This window comes from Abrus precatorius, unplaced genomic scaffold (assembly GCF_003935025.1).
Source record: "Abrus precatorius isolate BTA unplaced genomic scaffold, Abrus_2018 Scaffold3, whole genome shotgun sequence".
NCBI classification, from domain to species: Eukaryota; Viridiplantae; Streptophyta; class Magnoliopsida; order Fabales; family Fabaceae; genus Abrus; species Abrus precatorius.
Genome location: NW_020874373.1, coordinates 12344311 through 12367987, shown reverse-complemented (window position 1 = coordinate 12367987; position 23677 = coordinate 12344311). Strand labels below are relative to the sequence as shown.

Here is a 23677-nt window from a genome sequence, read left to right as displayed (position 1 = left end):
GAGATCAAGTGCAAAATCAGAATACAGGGCGATAGCTCAGACTACCTGTGAGTTAATGTAGTTAAAACATATGTTGGAAGAGATAAGATTTGGTATCACTAAGCCTTGTAACTTTGATGTGATAACCAGGCAGTGATATACATTGCCTCAAATCTAATTTTTTATAAACAAATTAGTATAACTTGTCTAAATTTTTTATTCAAAGTGGTCCTCTAGCAAAACTTAGCGAAACTTAACATTATTCAAGTAGGAATTGGTATTTATCAAGAATTATATGGAAACAATATGCCATGTATGGCTTTGGACTATGAATAATTATAAAATTTGAATAGATCAATGTTGTATGTTTGAGTTTTGTTCAAGTGCAATCCTTAAACCTTTGTCTATAATTGGAGTAAGGAACAAATACTATATTTTTATCATAATCAAATAGTGGAATACCCATAGAATATGAATAAGTATATCTGCTCCCACTACTGCAAAAATCTAATCAATGATGATTTTACAAGAAATAAGAATGGTGTGCAAGAGTAAATGAAAAGAGACGTAAAGAAAAGATTGAAAATAACATATATAAGAGAGGGAAGGGAGTCATATTAGGGGCATATAGTAAGAACAACTCAGAACAAGAAAAATGAGATAAAAATTAAAGGTGGAGGTTTTAGGGGAGGATTTTTAGTTCAGAGGAGTTGCAACCATTTACAAAAGAAGCTTGCTTGAAGATTTTGTTAAACCAGTTTCCTTAAACTCCTATATCATTGATCGTATTCACATATTATTCTAACTTTGTCAAGAAAGACTCAGCCACGGATCCTGACGCTGCAAATCTCACTTTTACATTATTTGAGTATCAAGTTCTTTAAATTTTACTTTCTTATTACTATATGCATGCTTCTTCTTTTTTCATATCCTATTTTAATTCAATTTACAAGTGTAGTAGCTAGCTTCGTAACTCATGATTTGATCACGTTAAATGCTAACATGTTATGAGTTATGAGTTCATCCTGTACAAGCCTCTCTCTCTCTCTCTCTCTCTCTATATATATATATATATATATATATTTTTTTTTTTTTTTTTTTTTAGCCAAAAAATATCAATAAAAAAGAAATTATATATGAGACTAGTCTCCTCTTATATTTTGCTTAAAACTTTTTATCTCTTTTAATTAGTGTTATCTCTTTTAATTAGTGGTAACATTAATAAGATAGGTATTAATATCATTAAAAATTAAATTTTTGTTAATAATCTTCATGTAATTATTATTATTATTATTATTATTATTGTCGTCGTCATTGTCTTCATTTTATTTATTTATGTAATTTATTTATGCATTGATCTTGTTATCTTTATTGATATTTTATCTTTATATAAAGTTAATATGATTTAATTTCATGATTAGTAAATTATTTTTTAGGCAAATAATTATTATAATAAAATATAATAAATAAATAAAAGTCATGAAATGATTCACAATAAAATCATATAATTTATCTGTTATTATTCGTTATAAATTGTTAAGACGCATGTGTACCTATATTATCCGGAGTCTTATGGAATAAAAAGTTTTAAAATATTTTAACTTTAATTAACTAATGATTATTTTATCAATAATTTAAAATTTTATATTTAATATTATTCCCTTAATTATAAAAATTTTAATTATTTTATTAAATCAAAATAATTTTACTAATGCAACACGTTGTATAGTAACTCTACCTTTATGTGTTATTAATTGTTCAAATATATATGTACCTACGTTATCTTATGTCATATGCGCTGTCAATGTATTTAGAAAATGAAAGAATATTCATTTCCATCTAATTATATAGTTTATTAATCAATTAAAGTATTTTATTTATTTATTTATTTTATTAAAAAATCAAAACATATTATATTTTTATATTCTATTATCCAATGTAATTTATTAATTATGAACTTAAATTTAATTCACTTAATTAACACGGATATTTATAATATCAATATGTATCATCTCTACTTTTATGCATTATTAATCATCGAAACTAATATGTACCTATGTTACCATTAGTTTTATGTGTTATAAATCTTTTAAATTAAAAATGTCTTATTTTTAAAATTAAATAAATATTTTACCTTTTAAAATATACTTGTTTAAATATTTCTGCTTTAATTATCAAACAATCAATTTATTAATTAAGTTAAAAAATTAATTATCATCTTATCAATACAATAATATATAATTCATTTTAAATTAGTTAAATAACTACTTCGTTGATTAATCTAAATATTTTCTTTTAAACATTTCTCTTCTCGCGTAATAAATAATTAAGCAATAAATTTAGTAACTAAGCTAAGTACAATGATTTCTGACGTTAATAAACACCTCTACTTTCATATGTTATGAATTGTAAAATAAAAATATAAATCTTATATATATTAATGTCATCTTAAGTCTTATACAATAAAAATTTATATTTATAACTCATTTAGTTAAATAACCATCATTACTAAGTAATATAAATATATTCTTTTATCTAAATATTTTCTATTTTATTTAATAAAATTAATTTTAATTTTAAAAGAATAATAATAAATTATGTTTCTAACTATAATAAATTAAATTTATTTTGTCATTTTATCATATAATATTTTACAATACTAATGTGCGATTAAATTAAAATATATATTAAAATACTTATTTATAAATTAAAATAGTTAGCCTTAAATACCACACTCTTCTATAATGACTTATAATATGAATGTGTAATTCTTCTTTGTCTTTCATATTGTTTATTGTAGGATAATATATATAGTTACATTATCTTATATCCTAAAAGATATAAATTATTTAAATATATATATATGTAATTAATCTTAAAACAAAGTCATTTGAAATATTTCTATTAAAATCTTATAAATTTCAAATTAATAAAATCATTTCATGATTTTTATGATACAATTATGTGACTTTGAGTTCTCTATTATATTAGGGAATATGTAAGAGCAAGAATTGGATATGTCGAGTCTAAACAAATTTCAAAATAATTTTTTTCATTCTAAGATACTATTAATATTTCAAGAATAAAATGTGTTTTTTTAAAAATAAAAATATCAATAATTATTGTTTAGGAGTTAAATAAATATTTTTAAATTGAAATAAATTTGCATAATTAATTTAAAGTAATCGTTATTTAAAAAATGTTTCCTTACACGTAATGGACTTCTAAACTTGTTTCTGATTTTTCTAAATTTTTTTTAATAAACTTTGATGACGATACCTATAATTTTTAGAAAATATTTTATTCTTAAAAGATATTTTTCTTAACACATTTTGTCATTTGTGACAATTATATAAACGGTAGAGGTTTTTTAGCATCGTATAGAGGTTCATACTATCATGTGGAGGAATGGGCACAAAGAACATAGGCCTTATGACCACAAAAAATACTTTATCAAGAAGCACTTCTCAGCTACGAATGTAATTGAGCATTGATTTAGGTTGCTTAAGAAAAGATGTATAATTCTAAAAAGGCCAACATTTTATCCAATTAAGACACAAAATCACATTATACTTATCTGTTGTCTATTGCAAAATTTCATTCAAAGAAACATGGAGATTATTCCTCTAGAAAACTCAAGTCTTGATGGTGATCTTGTGTCGACGGGTGAAGATCCCACAGATAATGTCAAGATGATTGACTGTGTAGAAAGTAGCTTTGAGTGGACTCAAGACAAGCCACTCTTATCAATGAAATGTTTGAAGAGTGGAGAACACATCATATTATGTAGAGGGCTGGCTATTTTTCTAATTTTATTTTATTTGATTTATGTTATGTCGTGTAGACACCTAATTGTTTTTGCTTTAATAAAGAATAATTGAGTCACTTACTTTATTTAATTAAGTTGATGTATTTTATATATTGTACTTTTATTATAATTGGATGAATTCATTTGGTTTAAATCCAAAGATTTGTGACTCATGAATTTCATACCTTCACTATTATTGTAGTTCTGATTGTAAGTTTTCTTTTGGTGCATATATCATGTAATGTTCATATGTTCCTAATTTATTAATATGTATTTCAAGATGGCAAGAACATTGCCACATCAATGGATAGACATTAAGATTGAGCATTTGATATGCTTTATGAAGAAATGATGGTCGATAGATTTCAAGTTGATACAAGTCAATTTAAGTTGGGAGCTTTCCAAAAGCTTGCTGACAAAATGAAGGACAAGCTTTCTAGATGTTGGATAAATGCAAATCATTGTAAAAACAAATACAAGCACTTAAATAAAAAATATCAATATGTTGTTGAAATGTTAAACTACAATGGGTTTGTATGGAATTCAAAAAACATTGTGTGAAAATAAACAATAGAAATGTCTTGGTGGAGTGGGTAAAGCTATGTTTATAAACTTTAATGTAAATTATATAATTAGTGTTTATATATATAGCGATTATATAATTAAATTGTTATATATTAAAAGATCACCAAACTTCCTTATTTAATGACTCAATTTTGCAGAGTCACCCCAAAAGTTTATACACTACTGACAAACCATTTCCCTTGTATGAGCATTTGCGAGACATTTTTGGAAGAGATAGGGTAATTAAATGTGATGCTATAAGTTATAATGATGCAGAGGAAGAGCTACAAGCAAGGTTGGCAATTGAAGATTACTTAGACGACCAATTTGACTTTAAGGCATCTCTAATGGAGACTAAATCTACAACCGTACCACTGTAAGCAACATCATCAGCAAGAGAATATAGCTAGAAGCATCGACAATCAATAAATGATGCAGCTCTTGATAGGTTAGCTGATAGTGTTAATGATGCAACAAAGACTCAACGAGACAAGACACAATTATAGGCATGAATTCAAAAGTTAATAATCTATGAGCAACATTGACTAATCTTGATTTCACATCAAAAGAGATCATGCAACTTGGAGTGAAGTTCATACCCAATCCAGATTTGATGTACACATTTTGGAGCATAGGTGAGCACAAAGAGGGATTCACAGGAGTTATATTGGATAACTAGATTTTAATAAGTTGTTTGTGGGGATGTGTACCCACAAGTTATTTAGATAACTAGGCTTGGTTGGTTGTATATTTAGAGTTTAGGGTTTGTTATTTTGGATAGCTAGAAATACCACGTGATTTTGGTATTAGTTATCCATAATTTGTATTCATAAAGCATTAAATATTAGAATTGCCACTAAAAGCAAACATTTATGGTTCAATAAAAAAATGGTATTCTTCTCTGTTGTTATAAATGTATATAATCTTTGAAAAGTATTCTCCTTTATTACATATTATAAATGCATTGAAAAGTATTCTTGAACATCTAGAATGAAAATGTAGAATTGAATGTATATAATGTAGGGCATAGACCAAACAATTGGCTGTTTACAATTGCTCGCACCTAATTTAACATAGTACATAACCAAAGAAACTACTTGAGCTAATACAAGTGTGTTTGACTTCATCCTCTCAAGACGCAATATTTTTTTTTTATCTTCTCATTTTTCCTTTGTGATTCTTCGATCAATATAGTTTCTTAAGAGAGTAGTGATGTCATCTCATCTGCAGTTGTTAGAACATCATATGTATCTTCATCGTTAACTCATTTAAAATGATCACACGTCTTATCTTTGTTCTGCATTGAATATGCAATGAATAAACATATTTATCACAATTGTGTATAATTAATAAATCTATTGAATTTAGAACATAAACTATCTGACTTAAAGTTTATATTGTCATTGTCTTGACTAAATAATTCTATATAAAAAATAAAATCAGGTATAGGAAAAAAAATTTATCTCAATGTACAAACAAAATCAATTACAATGCCATGCCAAACAAAGTAATGAAATCAAACAATCAAAACAGAGCTTTGTTATCAATCTTACCATCCAATTGAAACACCTCCAAAACTTTCTTTCACAATTGGCTGGCTTCTTTGATACCATTAAAATCTTCCTATCTCCACACTCCCAAATGAATCAGCCAAACATTGTCTAATTATAGAATTTCATAATTTGCAAAAATTACAATCATTTAATTGTACAAAACCCAGTACCAGATATTCCCAAACCTAGATTGTTATTCCCAACATTTACTATCTTAATTTAAAGAACAGTTGACTAGGAGTGGCAAAATGGGGCTAGCCTAACCCACCCACCCACCCTACCAAAAGCTTGCATAAAAGTGGACTAGCCCAAGCCTGCGCCATTCAAAAAATGGGCCAGATTTTAGAACTCAGGCCGTTTAAGAGTAGGCTAGCTCACCAAAAACTAAAAAAAAAAAAAGGAAGTGAATGAGTCATTAGATTAATGAGCTAGCCCATAAAAAATTAACCAAAAAATATAAAAAGTTACAATAAATAAAAAATATATTTTTATATTAATAAAAATTAATATTTTATGAATATTTAATTATTTTTTATTTTTAAAAAATAAAATTTGGGCCCGACGTTCAACCCATCATTAGCCCATATTTTAGTGGCTAAACTGGGACGGGTTAGGCGAGCTAGTGGATTTATAGCATTCAGCCTGACCTATCAATTTTGGTGAGCTGGGCGGGCTAGTCCATTGAGTCAGACTCATTTTAACACCCCTACAATTGACTCAACACTCACACTAATTACTACTGAAATGTGCTCTTCTTAACTTTTTGTTTTTAACTGAATAACTACAGCAAAATATTAATGAGACTAGAGAAAATATACAAAGCTAAATATCTTAGTCAAATGCTCAACAAAGAAAGAATTACATATACCAAACCATGCAATAGTTTTCAAATGCCATAAAATCTAATCATTTTTTACAATTATCATTTTAAGAGTCATTATTTATTAATGGCATAAGCTACTTCGAAAATGTAATACTTGAAGAAAGTATCACTAAAAGTTGTTTGATACTTATTACTTTCTTTATCGTAGTTTCTTGCATATATCACATTACTCTGTTATTCTTATTACAACTAATGATTCATATGTTATTGTTGCACAATAGAGTTCATGTAAGTAGGCTACATTATATTTTATTGGATTGCCTAGCACCTAGTTTTCTTAGTTAAAGAAGTGATTCAAGATTCTAATTATTTGTTGTCATAAATTATATACCATTTCAGGTATGTAACAAATTATTATCATCAAATTAATCGTTTGTTAGCTCTGTAGCTATGTTAATACATATATTAATTGTTTGAGCAAGTAATTATTCTTAATTATTATATTCTTTTTAAGACGTTAATGCTTGAGAAATGCAAATTAGAACTATGTACATAGTTCTGATTCTTCATTACAAATAAAATTAGTTTTTGTACGTTACTTAGATCTAATTCTCATGTAATAATAACACAATTTATTTATTTTTCATCATATCAGTGGCAAATTAAAACAAAACCAATCGAAAACTTTGATAAACACTTGAGATTTTAAAAATAAAAATTAACAACAATCTCACCATCAAACAAAACATTAATTTGGTGCTAATGAGATATTTCAATAGATCCAATGGATTGAAATAATGATAATCAAAATAAAAGGAACTCAACTAGGGAAATAGAGTTGTAGTTCAATTACTTAAGGTCACATGACAATGAAAATTAAATTAAAGAGAAACACAAACTTAATAAGAGATAAAAAGACTAAATTCTTAAAATTTCTAGAAATGTTGGTCCAAAAATAGGCAACTATGCCAGTAGAAGGACAACTCTATGAAGATGACATTTCTATGTGTGAATATTGAACACGAGCACTAATTTCGCTCTAATTTAGAAGTCCTATCTTAGTGGGAATGACAACGGCAAAAGAGGTTTCAAGTTGGAGGGAAGTACGACGAGAAAAAAAGTCAATCACCGCAATGAGGTTTGGAGTAAAGGGTTGGGAAGAAAATGGATTAGTTTGAAGGCGGAGGGAAGACAAAAGATGGAGACAAAGATCACGACAAATTTTTCAGACACAAGAGTGACGAAAAGATGATTATTTACATGTCAAGGCAAAAAAAATATTTCTTTTCTTTTATTGTTTGAATTGTACTTGTTTTTAAAAGTTTTTTAATGCCACATCTCTAATTAATTTTTTTTATAATTTAAACTTTTAAATTTTTACTTAAATCTATACCATATTTGAAATTTAAGGAGTTTAATCTAATATTAAAAAAAATTAGCTTAAATTTGAGAAAACTATTTTTTTAAAATATTTTAAGCAATTTTAGATTGACAGTTTTATTTATATAACTTTTGATTTGTAGCTAATCCATTGATGTAAGACTTAATATTTCAATATAACATTAAAATTCTCCTTTGAAATAAAAAAAAAATTAACAAAAATTTATAGCTCTTTATAATCTTTGTCATAAAAAAAGGACTTTACATTCGATCGAATGAGTTTTGTATATCAAAATGTAGTAAAACAAAAAGCATCGGGAGATAAAACAGACAAAAATTTACATTGACTACTAAGCACTAATCCAGTGGCCCACAAAGTAGACTCTCTAGCTAGTCTACTAATAGGAGACGTAGATCTTCGTAGCTCATGCCATATTCCTTTGATCCACCCACAGGAGGTTCCTCGGTTATTTGTTTCCTCTTCTCCTGCAATGCCAATATTTTCTCTTCAATGCTGTTTTTAGCTATGAGTCTAAAAACTTTCACAGGCTCTTTCTGACCGATGCGGTGGAGACGATCCATTGCTTGTTCCTCAACTGCATGGTTCCACCATGGCTCCATAAAGTAGACTCTAGAGGCAGCTGTGAGATTTATACCTGCACTTGAAGCCCTTAGGCTTGCCAGCAGAACCACTGGCCTATCTCCTCCTTGGACTTGAAACTGCTCAATGACACGAGCCCTGTGTTTCGCATTCATTGTTCCATTAAGATGCATAGTCTTGAAACCTGCTGCATTCAGAGGCTTTTCCAGCAACAACAACATCTTCCGAAATTGCGAAAATACAACTGACTTTACTGCAGGATTTTGTTCTCTTGATTCAGTGAGAAGTTTTATCAGAGCTGATGCTTTGGGAGATAACCTTGATCCTGATGAGCATAGTTCAGTGCTATCTGAATTGAAAGATTCAGGAGGGGCTGAGAACAACTTGGATTCTGAGAGGGGTCGCCGACAAAGAGGACAAGGGGCTTTGCTTCGCTCCATAATTTTCAGAATACATTGTCGGCAGAAAATGTGAGCACAGCTTGTGATTACAATATCCGTTGGAGGAGATATACAAATTGGACACTCAAGATCTTCACCATTTTGCAGCAACCCAAGTAATGTTTGCAGTAATTCAGGGTTATTGGAAACTTCTGCTTGCAAATGAATTATGTGCAATCAGTAGAATAATAACTTTATGCTATACAAATTTATAATACACAGCCTCAATACAAGTTTAATAGTAAGTTTCACTCAGTAGTATAACACAAATCCATATTTTGTTTAGTGACATATACTTGGTTAAATATCACTTTGCTAGTATCAGGCCCAGTGGCAGGGATCTTTTTGCAAGTTGTCAAAGAAAAATTCCTACCTTCCTATCTGTTAGCATAATATGAAAATTCCTAACATTTTAATTTGAAAGCATCAGCATCAGCATTATAATTCTAAGCTTGTATGACACGATTTTCTGGATTGTCATACAATCTTATCACTGTTCCATCCAAAAATATATATATATCAATTTACTGATCATAAATAAAGAATATTGATTAACTATACCTGTTTGTTATTGTTGGTAAAAATTCATTTGAAATCAAATGATAAAAACATCTTAAAAACACAGTACTTTTAAACTATACACATCCAGAAGCATGGAACTAAAGAAGGAAGCCCGAGAAACCGAATTGGACCCAGGTAAACAAACTATTAAGTAACTATATACATGAATCTGATACAAAGGGCAAGAATATACCTTCAATATTAAACGAAGGGAGCACTGACTTGTGATTTAAAGGCAACAATTCCGAATCAGTACAGATTTGGCGAAGCAGTAGTAGACAACCTAGTAAAGCAGAATAATGGGTCATTATAGTTTTGTGAGGGTCATAATTCAACAGTGGCTTTGCTTGCTCTTTAATTTGATCATACAGTTCACGATCTACCGAAGAAAGTTCAACATAACAAATATCTACGGTTTTAGGTGGCAGCCCTGCCAAACCCTTTTCTTTTGTTCTTCGCAATGCAATTGCACCCATCAAAATCTACAAAATAACCACGGAAAACCATACAAATAAGCTTCTAAGACAGAAAAACACATAAGAAAAGTGGCAACCTTTTGATAACACTATGAATAAAACTACCTAACACATTATGATACCTGCAAACGCGAGAGTCCATTGTCCCTGCCCTTATTAATAGGGCGTTGCACAAAGTCTCTCCAACTACTTCTGACCGAAAATGGTTCGAACCTTAGAAAAACCATTAGAGAAAACAGATCAATGCAACCATTTAGAATCGGTGTCCCAGTAACAGCCCACCTGTATTGAGCATTCATCCTGCAAACTGCTGAAGTCTGTTTAGTAGTGAAATCCTTGATATGGTGAGCTTCATCCAACACAATCCTCTTCCATTGCATTTTCTTCGCCGGCATTTCATCATTTTGACGTTCAATAGACAAAGTAGAGTAAGTACTCAACACCAAATCATATTTCTTAAGCTCCTCGACATCCTTGGTCCTTCTTTCCCCATAATACATATAAGTCTTCAATGCACCACGAAAAGTGTGCTCCTCTAACTGCTGTATCCACGTTGACATAACAGAAGGAGGACACACCACTAACGTTGCCTTCGTTTTCACGCCACCAGAAATAAACCTATGAATATCACGCTCGCGCTGTGAAGCACCCACCACGTAGCTGCTTCTTTTCTTTTTGGGGATACCCGTTTCGTTCCTTTTATCATACGCAATCAAAGAAAGCAAAGTTAGAGTCTTTCCCAAACCCATCTCATCAGCGAAAATGCCACCGCGAAGGGGCTCTGGTCTTTTACACGTCTGGTAATCGGTTAACACGTTGACGAAGGTGCCGTCTCTTTCTTCCCAAAACGGCGGCAACTCGGTGGTATTTTCGCGGCGAACGAGCCACGCAAGGGCTTCCTTCTGGTGTGGGAGAAGCTGGGATTTGATGATGCGGGAGGGAGGGTCCAAGGTTTCGGCGACGGTGGTCTTGGAGGCGAGGTTGTCTTGAACGACTTTAAAGATGGCATCGATGGACTTGTACATTTGGTTGGATTTCGTTTCTTTAACGGCGACGGACTCGGAGAGGGTGAAGGCGGGGTTGGAGGGGCTGATGAGTTGGAGGTCAGCCGCATAAAGGGTAACTCTGACGGCATTAAAGTTGTGGGGTTCAGCGAAGATGTGGATTTGGGCTGGGATGTGGAAGTTGCGGGAGCGCATGGATGGGAGGATGGCTTCAACGGTGATGAGTTCGGCGTCGATGAGGGGGGAAATGACGGCGGAGACGGAGCGTTCGATGTAGCCGATGCGGAGGCGTTGGATGTTCAAGACTTGGATGGCGTTGGGATCGTATTGATTGAGGGGTTCGCGGATGAGGCCCACCATTTGCCGGCCGCCGACGAGCGCGACGGGGTAGTGTTTGAGGCCCACTATGTTGGCGTTGATGAAGCCCATCAAGAATTTCTCTTCTATCTCTGAATCCATTCTTGGTCTCTCAGAAGGACACTGCAAATGGAGGCTCCTTAAGTGTCTGTTATCTTTTGAATTCAATTTCAAACCTCTCTCTCAAGGCGGGCATCGCCATTTACCTACTCCCAAACTTCTAAGCGCGTGCGTCTCCACGTGCCTTTCTGCCTTCTAGGATTTTTATTTTTTTATTTAATTGAAGGGAAAATTAATTTTATCATTTTATGTTTCGATTAATAGAAAAAATGAAAAATAATTGAACAAAGAATGAGATAAAAAATTTATAAATTCTTTCTCATTTTGGAAGACATTTTTTATTTTTTAAATCAAACAAAAAATGTGTTTTATTTTATTTTTTCTTCTTTTCAAGCATATAAGAGAAAGAACATATGAAAGTTAATATTATGGTCTTTGTACTTTTTTTTTCTTTATTAGGTTTACTTTGCTTAAAATATCACATGCATGATAAGAAAATATATATGAATATGGTATTATTTTATTTGATTAAAAAATATTTTTATATTTAGATTAATAGAAAGAAAATGAAAGAAGAGAGGAGAAAAGAAATTATGTTTTTGTTTTTGAAAGCTTTTTTAAATTGAAGAAAAGTATATCATTATTCATATTTTTATTTAATTTTTCCTTTCAACTAAGCAAAATACAAGAGAAAATGAAGAGTATGGTTAAGTTTTGGGGGGGGGGGGGGGGGAATTATTTATTTTTTATTCAAATTTTTAACTTTTCCCCCTCACTTCATTTATTTTCACAGAATCAAATATGGGATGGGCACGACACCCTTGAAAGCAAAGGTAGGAGTGTTCTTCCATTTCTCATCTTATATTCCATTTTTTTAATTTATTTCCATCTTCAATTCTTGTTTTCATTTCTTTTTACGTCCTATTCTTCTTCTCCATAAGTCCCTTTGAAAATCCTAATACTTGTATTACAATTTGGCAACATTAGTAGGTTTTTTAAGTTTCTTTTTCTTTTGTACATTTGTTTTAAAGTTGTTCTTAATGGAAATGAATTCGTGTAAAAAGTTAAACGTGTAATGTTATTGTATAAACATATTTGCGATCCATAGATGATAGATTCGCATCCCAACTCAAAGTGTGGCTAGCAAGTTATTATAACAAAACACTTCTTTTTAATATACTTACAGACTTGTTTGACTAAAATATTGATATTTAATTAAAAAAAAATTTACACTCCGTCAACCATGTAAAGTAGAATGAGAAAGAGGAAAAAAAAAAAGATACAATGAATGTAATAGAACAAAAAAAAATATAAAAAAGTAGGTGAAAATGAGATATAAGAAAAAAAATGTAAAAATATTACTATTCTATTATAAATTAGCATATATTACTTATAGATTTTCCTAGATGTTATTTAAACAAACATTTGAGTTTTATTATCTTCAATACTTTAATAAAGTTTTTCATTTACCACTCTATTTAACATTATATTATTTATTTCAACGATTTTTCTCCTTTTTTTTCTTTATTATTGTTTATAATTATCAACTAATTTTAAAATTATAAAAAAATATTTTTTATTAACTAAAACATATTATAATAAAAAATTAAAATTTTAAGATTTATTTAAAATTTTATAGTAATTGTAAATATATTTAATATAATTAACTTATTTTTTATCTTTTTGACTCATTTAAATTATAGATAAGCAGAGAGTTTTTTTTTTATTATTAATCTAAATACCATATTTCTTTCCACCCTATTCTTACTTTATTTTTTTATTCTCTCATTTCCTTTTAATTTATTTTATTTTTTCTCTAGTTTACCCTTGATCCAAATAAAACATTCAACGTTTAATTGACATTTTAACTTTCAACGTAATGTAGCCTAAATGCATTTTTAAATATCAGTTCAAAGTAATTTTCAGGTTGTGTTTATTTTGAGCTAACTCTTACTTGATATGTAATCAAAATTATGGATGATATTTAGGATTTAAAAAGCATAAAAAATGGTATACTACAATCGATGTTAATAATCATAATATATCAATGAAAAAACTTTACATATATATTTTCTTAACTTTTACCAATGAATCTGAGCTAATTTCATTTTGGACTCTTCCCAGAATTGTTCCAAAACTACACTTAATGGGCTCGATCTAACATCATGGACTAGCCCAACAATCTCGTGCTATTTCCATTCACTAAGAGATCACCAATGTTAAGAAAAGTTCTCTTAATTTTTTAGAGATTCAATATTTTTTTATAGAGAAGCATGTGATGTTAAATCTTGTCTTTAGTTATAGTTTTGATGTGTTTGATTTTCAAGATTGTTAAATTGTATTTAAATTTAAGTATGTATGTTTGATTTTATTTTTTTCTATTTGTTGTGCACTGTTGAATAATTTTCTAATTTAACATTGTTGTCTTTGTAAGTGCTTTTTAATCAATGATATCTGGACAAAAGAAAAAAAAAAGGACAAATAAGATTTCCTGACCTGAAAAAAAAATAGTATACGCATACTAAAGTATAAATTGTCTCGTCTTGGGTTTGCTTTTATCATCCCTTTTTTTCTACACCACCATAATTTTTTATTCTAAAAAACATTTAAATTAAATTAATTTTTAAATTTATATTTTCAAATAAGTTTCCAAAATAATATTTTTTTTGGAAAAGATTCCAAAATAATATTTTACACTTTCAGAAATTGATAATTGATTTATGAAATTATCAACCATTTTTTTAAAATAAGTTTCCAGAATTAAGGTTTTATATTTTCATAAATAAGTTTCTAGAATTCAAATTTTATGAAACTTGTTTTTAAAATGTGTTTTTCATAGTTTTTAAAATTATTAACTATTTCTATAAATAAGTTTCCAGAATTGACATTTAACTCTTTTAGAAATAATTTTTAAAAATTAGTTTTTTAACTTTCAAAAATTAATCTATGAAGTTATTAACTATTTCTGAAAATAAGTTTTTAAGATCACGATTTTACATTTCCAAAATTTGTTTTTCAAATTATTTTTTGTATTTTTAGAAATTAATTTATGAAATTATTAACTAATTTTAAAATCAAGATTTTGTACTTTTGAAAATTAATAAAGATTTATATTTTAATAAATAAATTTTCAGAATTAGGATTTATACTTTTAGAAATTAGTTTTTAAAATTAATTTTTAAGCTTTTAAAAATTAAGATAATGAATTCAATCAACTTAAATGTATGCGAGTATACATGTATGTATGTACGCAAATACATGCATATGTCAAATGTTTGAAATTTGATTACTCAAATAAAAATGGTTTCAATTATAAAAATTAACATAAATGAAATATAATATTTTTAGAAAAATAAAAAATAATATAAATACATAATAAATAAAATTTATAAAATATACTAAATGATTCAAAAATAAACATAGAAATTTCAAATGAAATAAATTAAAAAAACACAGTACACCGGAATAAAAAGAACTAACTAATGACAGAATGTCATTAGAATCTTGGAAGACCATCACAATTTTTTTTATTTGCCCATCCTCTCTCACACTTTCTCACGCTTGTGTACTCTGCACCCACTGTTGGCAAGATGTTTTACACTCATGATTTTCTTAGGCTTCTTTCTTTGCTGACCTTCGTTGGAGGGAAAGACACTTATTTTTTCAGTTTACATCTTGGTTACTAGGCTTCTGCTTCTTTCCCTCTCATGATTTTCTCACACTTTTTGAGATTTGTTGAAATGTAATTTTGTGATTTTTATTATGTTTAAAGTCCACATCATCCAAACACTCTTAGAAATCATAAGTGATATTCTTGAATTAAAATTATCCAAAATGTGTTCATGATTTATTTAGTTTAATAAATATGAATAGTGTATTTTATATAGAAACTAAAAGAGAAAAAGAGCTTAACCTCTTGAGCATGGAAATCAACGTTTAAAAAGTGAGAAACATTGGCCAAAATTTATTAAAATTAAAAAAATATATATGAAATGAAACATTAATTTAAATTGAGACTACACTAAAGTCGTTAAGTTATTGTTGCAGCAAAATATCGTTGTATAAGCAGTAACAACTACAAAATTATCGATTAAAGATCAGCAGAACTACACATTGTATTAGATTAGGTTCTAAATTCAAATTTGTCCCAAACTTGAATCAAAGTCATTAATTATTACATTTGAAACCACTTTTTTTTTTCACCTACATTTAGATTCAATGAACAAGGTACACATTTTGCTCTTTTATTTTTTTTTATTCATTTTTGGAATGGTTGAGATAAAATGTGTTAGTATTTATTTTTATTTTTATTTTTGTAATTATTATTTTAGAAACCTTACATCAAGTTTGCGTGTGGGTTTGATGGGAACTTCATCCATAAGTTTAATAGTCACAAAAATGATAATAAAAGGCTAGATATAAGAAATGGTTACTTTTCTTTTATTTGATTAATGATAACACAGTTATTTCTTCTTGCAAGATTGTTGAGAGTATAAGTGTACCCATCAAAAAATAAAAACAGGTTATTAAATTAAGTTTATGAAATATCGTCCCACAAAGATTAATTTTTAATTACTAAGAATTTTTTAATTCAATTGTTTGAATTTTAAAGATACAAGATTAATCAAAACAAGAGTTTATAAAATCAATTTTAAAAACTAGAATAAAGAACACAATGCACATCTTGGTTGAACTTATCGAAGAGAAATCTAGGACATATGTATTGTCTCATTCAATCCTTTATGTTATTTTTCTATTTAACTCTAAATTCGATTTTCTTGTGATTATTAATCATTCATATGAATACTATTAATATCCAATGGTCATGCAATATTAATATTTTTTTCTCTAAATTAACATCATCAATAGTCATGTAAGACATCAATTTAAGAAAGCTTAAAAAACTTATGAACTTGTTAATTTAATAATGATTGGAAGAGAAAGATTAGTTTGGTCTACCTAATCTTTTGTCTTATTTTATCCTATAGATCTATTAACTAATCGAGGTACAGTTGCTTAACGATATAATTAATTAGGATTAAGAAGGAAGCATAATAGGATAAAATCTAATCACGAAACAAAAATCAAATTTAGATTCAAACATCAAAATTTCATAAATTTATGAATAATAGTTCCCATAACCCTAGTTATGGACTTAGTTACTCATGTTAAAGGAAAGAATTAAAACAATTATAAACAAAGTTATAATCAAAAGAAATAACAAATTAGAGTGTAAGATGAGTTCCCAATCTTCAAGTATGATTGCTCAAACCTCTGAGTCGTGCTAAAAGTATGCTAAGGATCCTATGCAAGAGAGACAAGATGAGAAGTATATCGGAAAGTCAAAGATAAGATGTAAAACGGTCTTCGCTGGATGCCTAAGGTTTCTCTTTTATAGGGTTTGAAAACCCTAAAAGCTCTTTATAATTGAGCTTTTCATAAATGAGCACAGTCGTGCAAGGTCTTAAGCATGACCGTGCATGGGCTCGAAACATCCTCATGCTTGTTGAAAGAGTTTGGCCGTGCTGATTACTGTGAGGTTCTAATTTTCCATCAATTTAGGCTCAAAACACACCCAAAATCTACTTGTAGCTTCTTTATATTAAACTACACAATTAACATAAAAATTAATGTAAAACTCAAATAAAATAAATATCAAATATAAATATATGGGTTATAAAAGATAGTGTAAATACAAACTTATCAAAGATCAAATAAAATATGAAAATAAAGAATGAGAGTTTGGTTGTATTTAAGTTTAGGAATAAAGTTAGTTCTAAGTTTGTGGCTTGTAACATAATTAATAATAGTAGAATAAAAAAATCGAATGTATAAGGTTAAACTAATAATTATATTCAGGTGTTTGGTTGTTGATTTGTTTTCTTTTCTTCACTTACATGAACAAGTTATTTGTTTGTTAAGAATTAATTATATCCAATAAAGTGATTGTTTGGTTAGATGTATTGAATATAATACATTTAAATAAATATTGCACCAGTAAATATAAGTTTGAACATGTATATATTCTCTTAAATATTTTAACTATTACCCCTTCTACCTTGAAATCCTTTTCTTTAATTAACGATTCTACATTATTATTTTATTTTTCTAAGATAGAATTGAAATAAATATCATTAAAATATGATATTTTCTTAAATTTTTATATTTTAAAATTAAAATAGTATTAGAAAAAAACTTTATAATTGTGATAAAATCACGTGAATTTTTTATATTTTTATAAAATCAAACACTTGAATTCCTCATATTTTTATGTAAATAAATTGTGTCCATTTTAAAGTTAAATTTTAAATGAATAGCTTCAAATTTTCTTCTGTCTTTGTTTTTATTTAATTTACTTTAATTCACAAAATAATTTATAATAACAATATATAATTTATTTTTATCATTTATAAGTTATAAAATTATAAAAGTATTAATTTAATTACATTATATAATAGTTGATACAATGTGAATTATTTTTATTTTATTTAAAAAGTAAACATTTTCAATTTTATTATTTTAAAATAAATTATTAAAATTCTTTTACTAATAATATATATATTACTCTATCGTTCACACGTTAAAAAATTAAACACATAAATTTTTTTTCTATTTTATGATAAAATAAATAATCAAATTTTATTTTAAAATAAAATTTAAATGATATTAGTTAATTATAATTTTTTTAATGTTTGTTTTTGAAATAAAATAAATAAATAAATTTTTATTTTTTATTTACAACATAATTTATAATGATGTATAAATTAATCTATTATTTATATGTCATAAAATTGTAAAAATACTACTTTAGTTACACTAACTAACTAGTATCTTCTACACTTAAATCATTCTAAATTTATTTTTATTTCAAAATACCATGTTTAACTTTTAGAAAAATTAAAAATATTTTTTTAATTTTTTAATTCAAATTTTATTTTATTGTTCTTCAATTAAGATTATTCTTCTATTTTTCGGCTTTTATATTAAACTTGAGATGCGATAAAAGATGGGATGTAAATATTTTGAGGTAACGTTCGTCCGTCAGAAATTTCTCCATTATGTGTACCGTGTGTACGTGCACTGGGTGTCTTATCTGCAAGAGAAAGGAAACCAGTGAAAAAATATATGCATGTAGTAAGATGGACTAGCATGAGTTAACCAAAGATAAACTAAAGCTTTTTACGAGTAATAAAGTATTATGAACAACATACGATTCATCCGAAACTCATTGAAATTTTGATTTATTCACTCTAATTGTCTACATCTTATCCTTTTCGGGACATGATATTTACTCTAATAATTTTCATATATATATATATTATTGATTTTTAATATAATATTTAATCTTGCAGACAAAGTATAGTTTTGAATAATTATAAAATTAATTAATAAACTAAAACTTGCTCTTAAAGAGTAACTACCCTGCTTCCAACATAGAGATACAACAATTTGATGAATCTGGACTAACAGGATGAACTCCAAGTGAGGGAACGATTGTTCAAAGAATAACTACATTCGATGGGCTCCATCTGACATCATGGAGTAGCCCAACATCCTCATGGTATTTCCATTATGCCCCCTACACCTATCCTCCTCTCGCTGATCAAAATAAATGTCAGTTTTTGCGCAAGTGCAATGACAACAAAGAAAGAACATAATTGTTCCCTGTTTAAGGGACCATTAATATTATATAGAGTGCCCAAGCACAAGTTGTTGAACTAACAGGCCTATGGCTAATTGGCTAATGGCTATGCCCATTTTAATGGTGTTCATTTCTCATACTTCGCTTTAACCTGCCCGGACCATCCTATCTCTAGTTACTAATACACTTCGGTCGCTTATCCACTTATGCGTAAACCTTAATCTACGGAACAAAAATTTCTGTTTATCATAAAAATCTGTGAAATGTTTTATTAATTATTAATTATCATAAAAAAACTAGCACATATAATTTATATACAATTTTCAAGAAAGAAAAAGTAACTCAAAACTAGTAGGGACAAAAGTGTTCATGGAAGCTCGTCTACTTACAATTTGAATTGGGTGATTTTTTAATAGTTTAACAGATCAGCCTATTTAAGTTAATAATATAATAATAGACTTATAATAATTATATAATCATTATTTGAGTAAATTTATACCTATAATATTTTGAAAATCATATACTTGTTAAATTATTCAAAGATGTAAAATTAATAGCTTACATATAAATTTATCCATTAGTATTTAAAACTATTTGTTACGTTATTCATAATATCTTATTATTAAATATACTTTTAAAAGAGTCAAGACGAATTTTAAAAATATGCCTATATAGTTAAATAGGTTTAATTCAAACTTCAGATTTGAAAAGCTGGTCAGATTTTAGACAAAAATCTAACCTCAGAAAACATTTATTCAAAGAAATGTATACCAAGTAAAAAATAGAATAGATAGAGAATATATATATATATATATATATATATATATATATATATATATATATATATGGATATGATTCATTAATACTTATACCAAATTTCAATCATATAAATTAGTTAAAATATATAAAAAAAATTAAAAATTATTATTTGATTTATATGGTTAAAATTTAATGTAAGTCTTTGTCAATAGATTTTATATATATACGATAAGTAATATAATATGGTAGATAAAAAAATAAAAAAAAAATAAAGATACAAGTGTATAAAATCCAAAACTCATGAAAAAAGGGCAAAAAAGCCATTTTTATTCTTTATTTGGTACATTTGATGCAATGCAAATCGATTTTTGTATCCAGATTCCGTAATAAAATTCAAATACTAGAGTATAAAATGTGTAAGAATCTGACATCTCTACAGTTTTACTTTTTCTCAAATTTTAATTTGAACATTTTATTATCATATTAGATACGATTTTTGTTGAATTTTTCTAAAACATTACTACTGTTGTTGTTATTCTAATATAATATATATTTTTTTGGCATCATTAAAATGATTGTAAGATTAAACATTTTTATTAATTCTTTAGCAAAGAAAAATATATTTTTACTTTCAAAAGGACTGAAAAAAAAATGATATATGATGTTTACAATTTAATTATTTGAACATAAAAAAATTCACACCATATATGTCATTATTATATTTGTCAATTTTATCTTATTTTATACGTGTATCTTAATTATCTTTTTTCACACGTCTCTTAAAAATACATCTCAAAATTAAAAGAAAGAACATTTATTATTCCATTTTAATATTCACAAAACCTTTTCCTTATGTTTAATGAGAAAGAGATCAGTATTATAGAAAGCTCACTCGTGCAATGATTGCTATGTACAAGGCGAACAAACTTTCCGCAGTACTTATTATTAAACCATTGTCTTAAAAAGAATGGCTAAGTTTCATCGCAAGTAATAATGTTATTACAGTACTTAAACCTTTGTCCAGAACAGAATGACAAACTTTCGTTACTAATCATGTTTTCACTGACAAAGTTTCGTTGCAAGATACTAACCCCAGATTCTTTCAAGTTTCAACCTTTAATGGCTATGGTTTCATGAGTCCATGTATGAGTAACTCAAATTCTATAATGTTTCTATTATGGAATATTCGAGATCAGCACATTGATTTATTAATGGCCAACTCACAAGCTAGTAAAGGTTTATGTGACTCTTTTTTCTTGATGATTCTTTGACTTTTTATTGAGCTCAGTGTCATGTTTGATTCATGAAGTTGATCTAGTGGAATAAGGCTTTCTTGTTGTTATAATAATAGTTCCTTCATTATTGGTATTAAATTCAAGGGGTTACTTACTCTGTGTTATTCAAGAATTAAGGAGTTGATATAAATTACGATAAATTAAGCATATTATAAAATTGTAACTTTATTTAGGATGAGGAACTGAAACAGTCGTTGATTCTTCTAAGCTGCTTCAACGACAAGAAAATACAAGATGGAATCATGGGACATATGATTCTTATGATTAATAGCCTAATACTATTGAACTAGCATTATGTATGACATAACACCATGTAGTACCACCAGGAAACAGGAAAAGTTAAAATTAGAAAATCTTTGTTGTTGTTGTTGTTGTTGATGGCAGTTGTGGGTCACTGGAGGTTCAAATTCCTCATCCTACAAATGAAAGTAAAGGAAAACAAAATATTAAAATCAGGTAGATCAAATAAAAATGTTGATTTCAGAGTTAGAAGGTACAATACAATTAACTACAGCAAAATCAACTTCTGTCTTCTAGTTGAAAGATTATTTTTGGAAAACTTTGATGGGTATTATGCATAGAATAGATATGAATAGGCAATTCAGAGATAGCGGCATTGTTTGATAAGAAACATGTTGGAATATGAAAATATAAAGGGGCCTTAGATTATGAATGATACCTTTTCTCCTCCTCAGACCCTGCAGTTTTCTTGTAATTAGGGAATGGCACTTGCCCTGACTCAATATGCTTAACATCCTGAACAAGGAGTTCATAGTGCCTCTTCACTTCCTCGGGTGTTTTCCCACCAACAGCATGAGCAACATTGTACCAACGGTCAGGGGTGTCCTTGTCATAAACAGCTAGAGCCTTTTCAAAGGCTTTGTTGTCCTTAACACTCCATGAGCCAGAGGCTGACATTGAGGTGGATGCCATTTCTTAAGAGCGGTTAGAATTAGTTGTTGTGCTTTGAGAATCACTATAGAGAATGGTCTAAGGTTTTCAAAGGAAAAAGTGAAGTTGTAGCTCTTAAGAATGGCAAAGGGTGTTATTAAGATTGAAGAGTGTCTAAAGATCAGACTCAAAGGAAGAGCTGATGTGCTGAGAGGTAGCAGTGCCTGCTCCTTTTATAAGCAGAAGACGAAGGTATGAGGTGGGGTAGTGCCAGTTGGCATCAAAATCTTGCCAAAATGAAGTAGAATTATTATGATTTGTCTCCTTAGGAACCACGGAATTGAGCAGGCCCAAGAAGCTGAGCAGCAGCAATGTGGGAGAATCGGTATCTTCATACAGTAAAACTACGTGTCTGTACTAATAAGACTTGCCAAAAGTTTTTTAGAACCTTTTACTTTTTCATTTTTTTCTGTTTTCCTCTTACCCTTCCGCTACTCTTGTTTGATATACATCATATAAAGTGAAAAGTTTTATTTTCTTAAGTTTGAAGTTTGTAGATTTAAGAGCTAATGAAAACTCATTACTTGATAAACTGTTGAACAAAATATGACCTGTAAACTAGTTTGGTAGATTGAAATTGCTTTTCGTTTTAGGAAATGGACACAGTCAACCTCTTGGTTTTAGACAGGTTGTGGTTCAAAACATAAGAACGTATACAGAAAACACTATCTGCTGGGTCAGCTAATGCCTATCTTTATTTTATTCTCTTACTTGCAGGGTCTTCAGTGGGTCCAAGCTCAAATCCACTGAATCCAAAGCAGGTACAAAAGGGAAATAAACTATGTGAGATAGGTGCATAATTTGGACCACTTAGAAAAAGTTAAAGTGGGACCAAGTGTTATCCAACGGCTTGCATGTATGTGAGGACTATGTGAGTGTAAGTCTGTGCATGTATTATTAATCGGTGTAAAATCTTCCACGCATGCAGCAAACAATCGCAATATCTTGTTCAAAACATTTCGATTGCATATGAAAGCTCTTGTGTTTTCATCCTTGGTGGTGGTGATCTTGTATCTGTACTTTGTCCTGAACAACATTCCAACACTCTTGCTGGCCAGTTGTGTTCGTGCAATTATTGTTGTTTGTTTTCTTTTTACTCAGAGGAAAGGTTAAATAGGTTCCTCACTACTCTTTTAGCTGTTGGGACCCTCTTTCCCCTTCCATGATTCTTGGCTTATGATAATAAACAGATAAAGATTTTGCTTTGATCTAATTTACTTAGATGGCCAAAATAAAAATGTAGGTTATGATGTACCGAAAAAATTAACTCAAGCAAGTGAATCCATCTTCCATCCACACAACCTCGAGTGTGTTTGGATTCACGTTTAAATGTGTTTAGAAACGCATTAGAAAACATATAAATGTGGATTCAACGCACAAGTTATGACTCGTAACGTTGAAGTAAATGTGATCCATGACCATGT

At 28.6% G+C, this 23677-nt stretch overlaps 2 protein-coding genes across 2 annotated transcripts; both read right to left on the bottom strand.

Annotated features, from left to right (window-relative positions):
- Nucleotides 1-8497: 8497 nt before the first annotated feature.
- On the bottom strand, nucleotides 8498-11648 carry LOC113862190 (putative SWI/SNF-related matrix-associated actin-dependent regulator of chromatin subfamily A member 3-like 1). The gene is given in 3 exon segments (XM_027495306.1): nucleotides 8498-9300; nucleotides 9831-10191; nucleotides 10308-11648. Coding segments are annotated over 3 exon segments (2505 nt in total).
- A 9925-nt stretch (nucleotides 11649-21573) lies between these two features.
- LOC113863547 (protein RADIALIS-like 2) lies at nucleotides 21574-22374 on the bottom strand. The gene is made up of 2 exons (XM_027497176.1): nucleotides 21982-22374; nucleotides 21574-21718 (listed from the first exon to the last, which is right to left on the bottom strand). The coding sequence occupies exons 1-2, from the start codon at nucleotides 22233-22235 to the stop codon at nucleotides 21694-21696; spliced, it is 279 nt and encodes a 92-aa protein (XP_027352977.1). The 5' UTR covers nucleotides 22236-22374; the 3' UTR covers nucleotides 21574-21693.
- Between the last annotated feature and the right edge of the window lie 1303 nt (nucleotides 22375-23677).

Bases quoted from the DNA above. Each gene is read 5' to 3' on its own strand.
- LOC113863547 (XM_027497176.1), bottom strand. From the start codon at position 22,235: ATGGCATCCACCTCAATGTCAGCCTCTGGCTCATGGAGTGTTAAGGAC. The intron at 21,719-21,981 runs GTATCATTCATA...TTTCATTTGTAG, and splicing joins GGGTCTGAGGAGGAGAAAAG to GATGAGGAATTTGAACCTCC.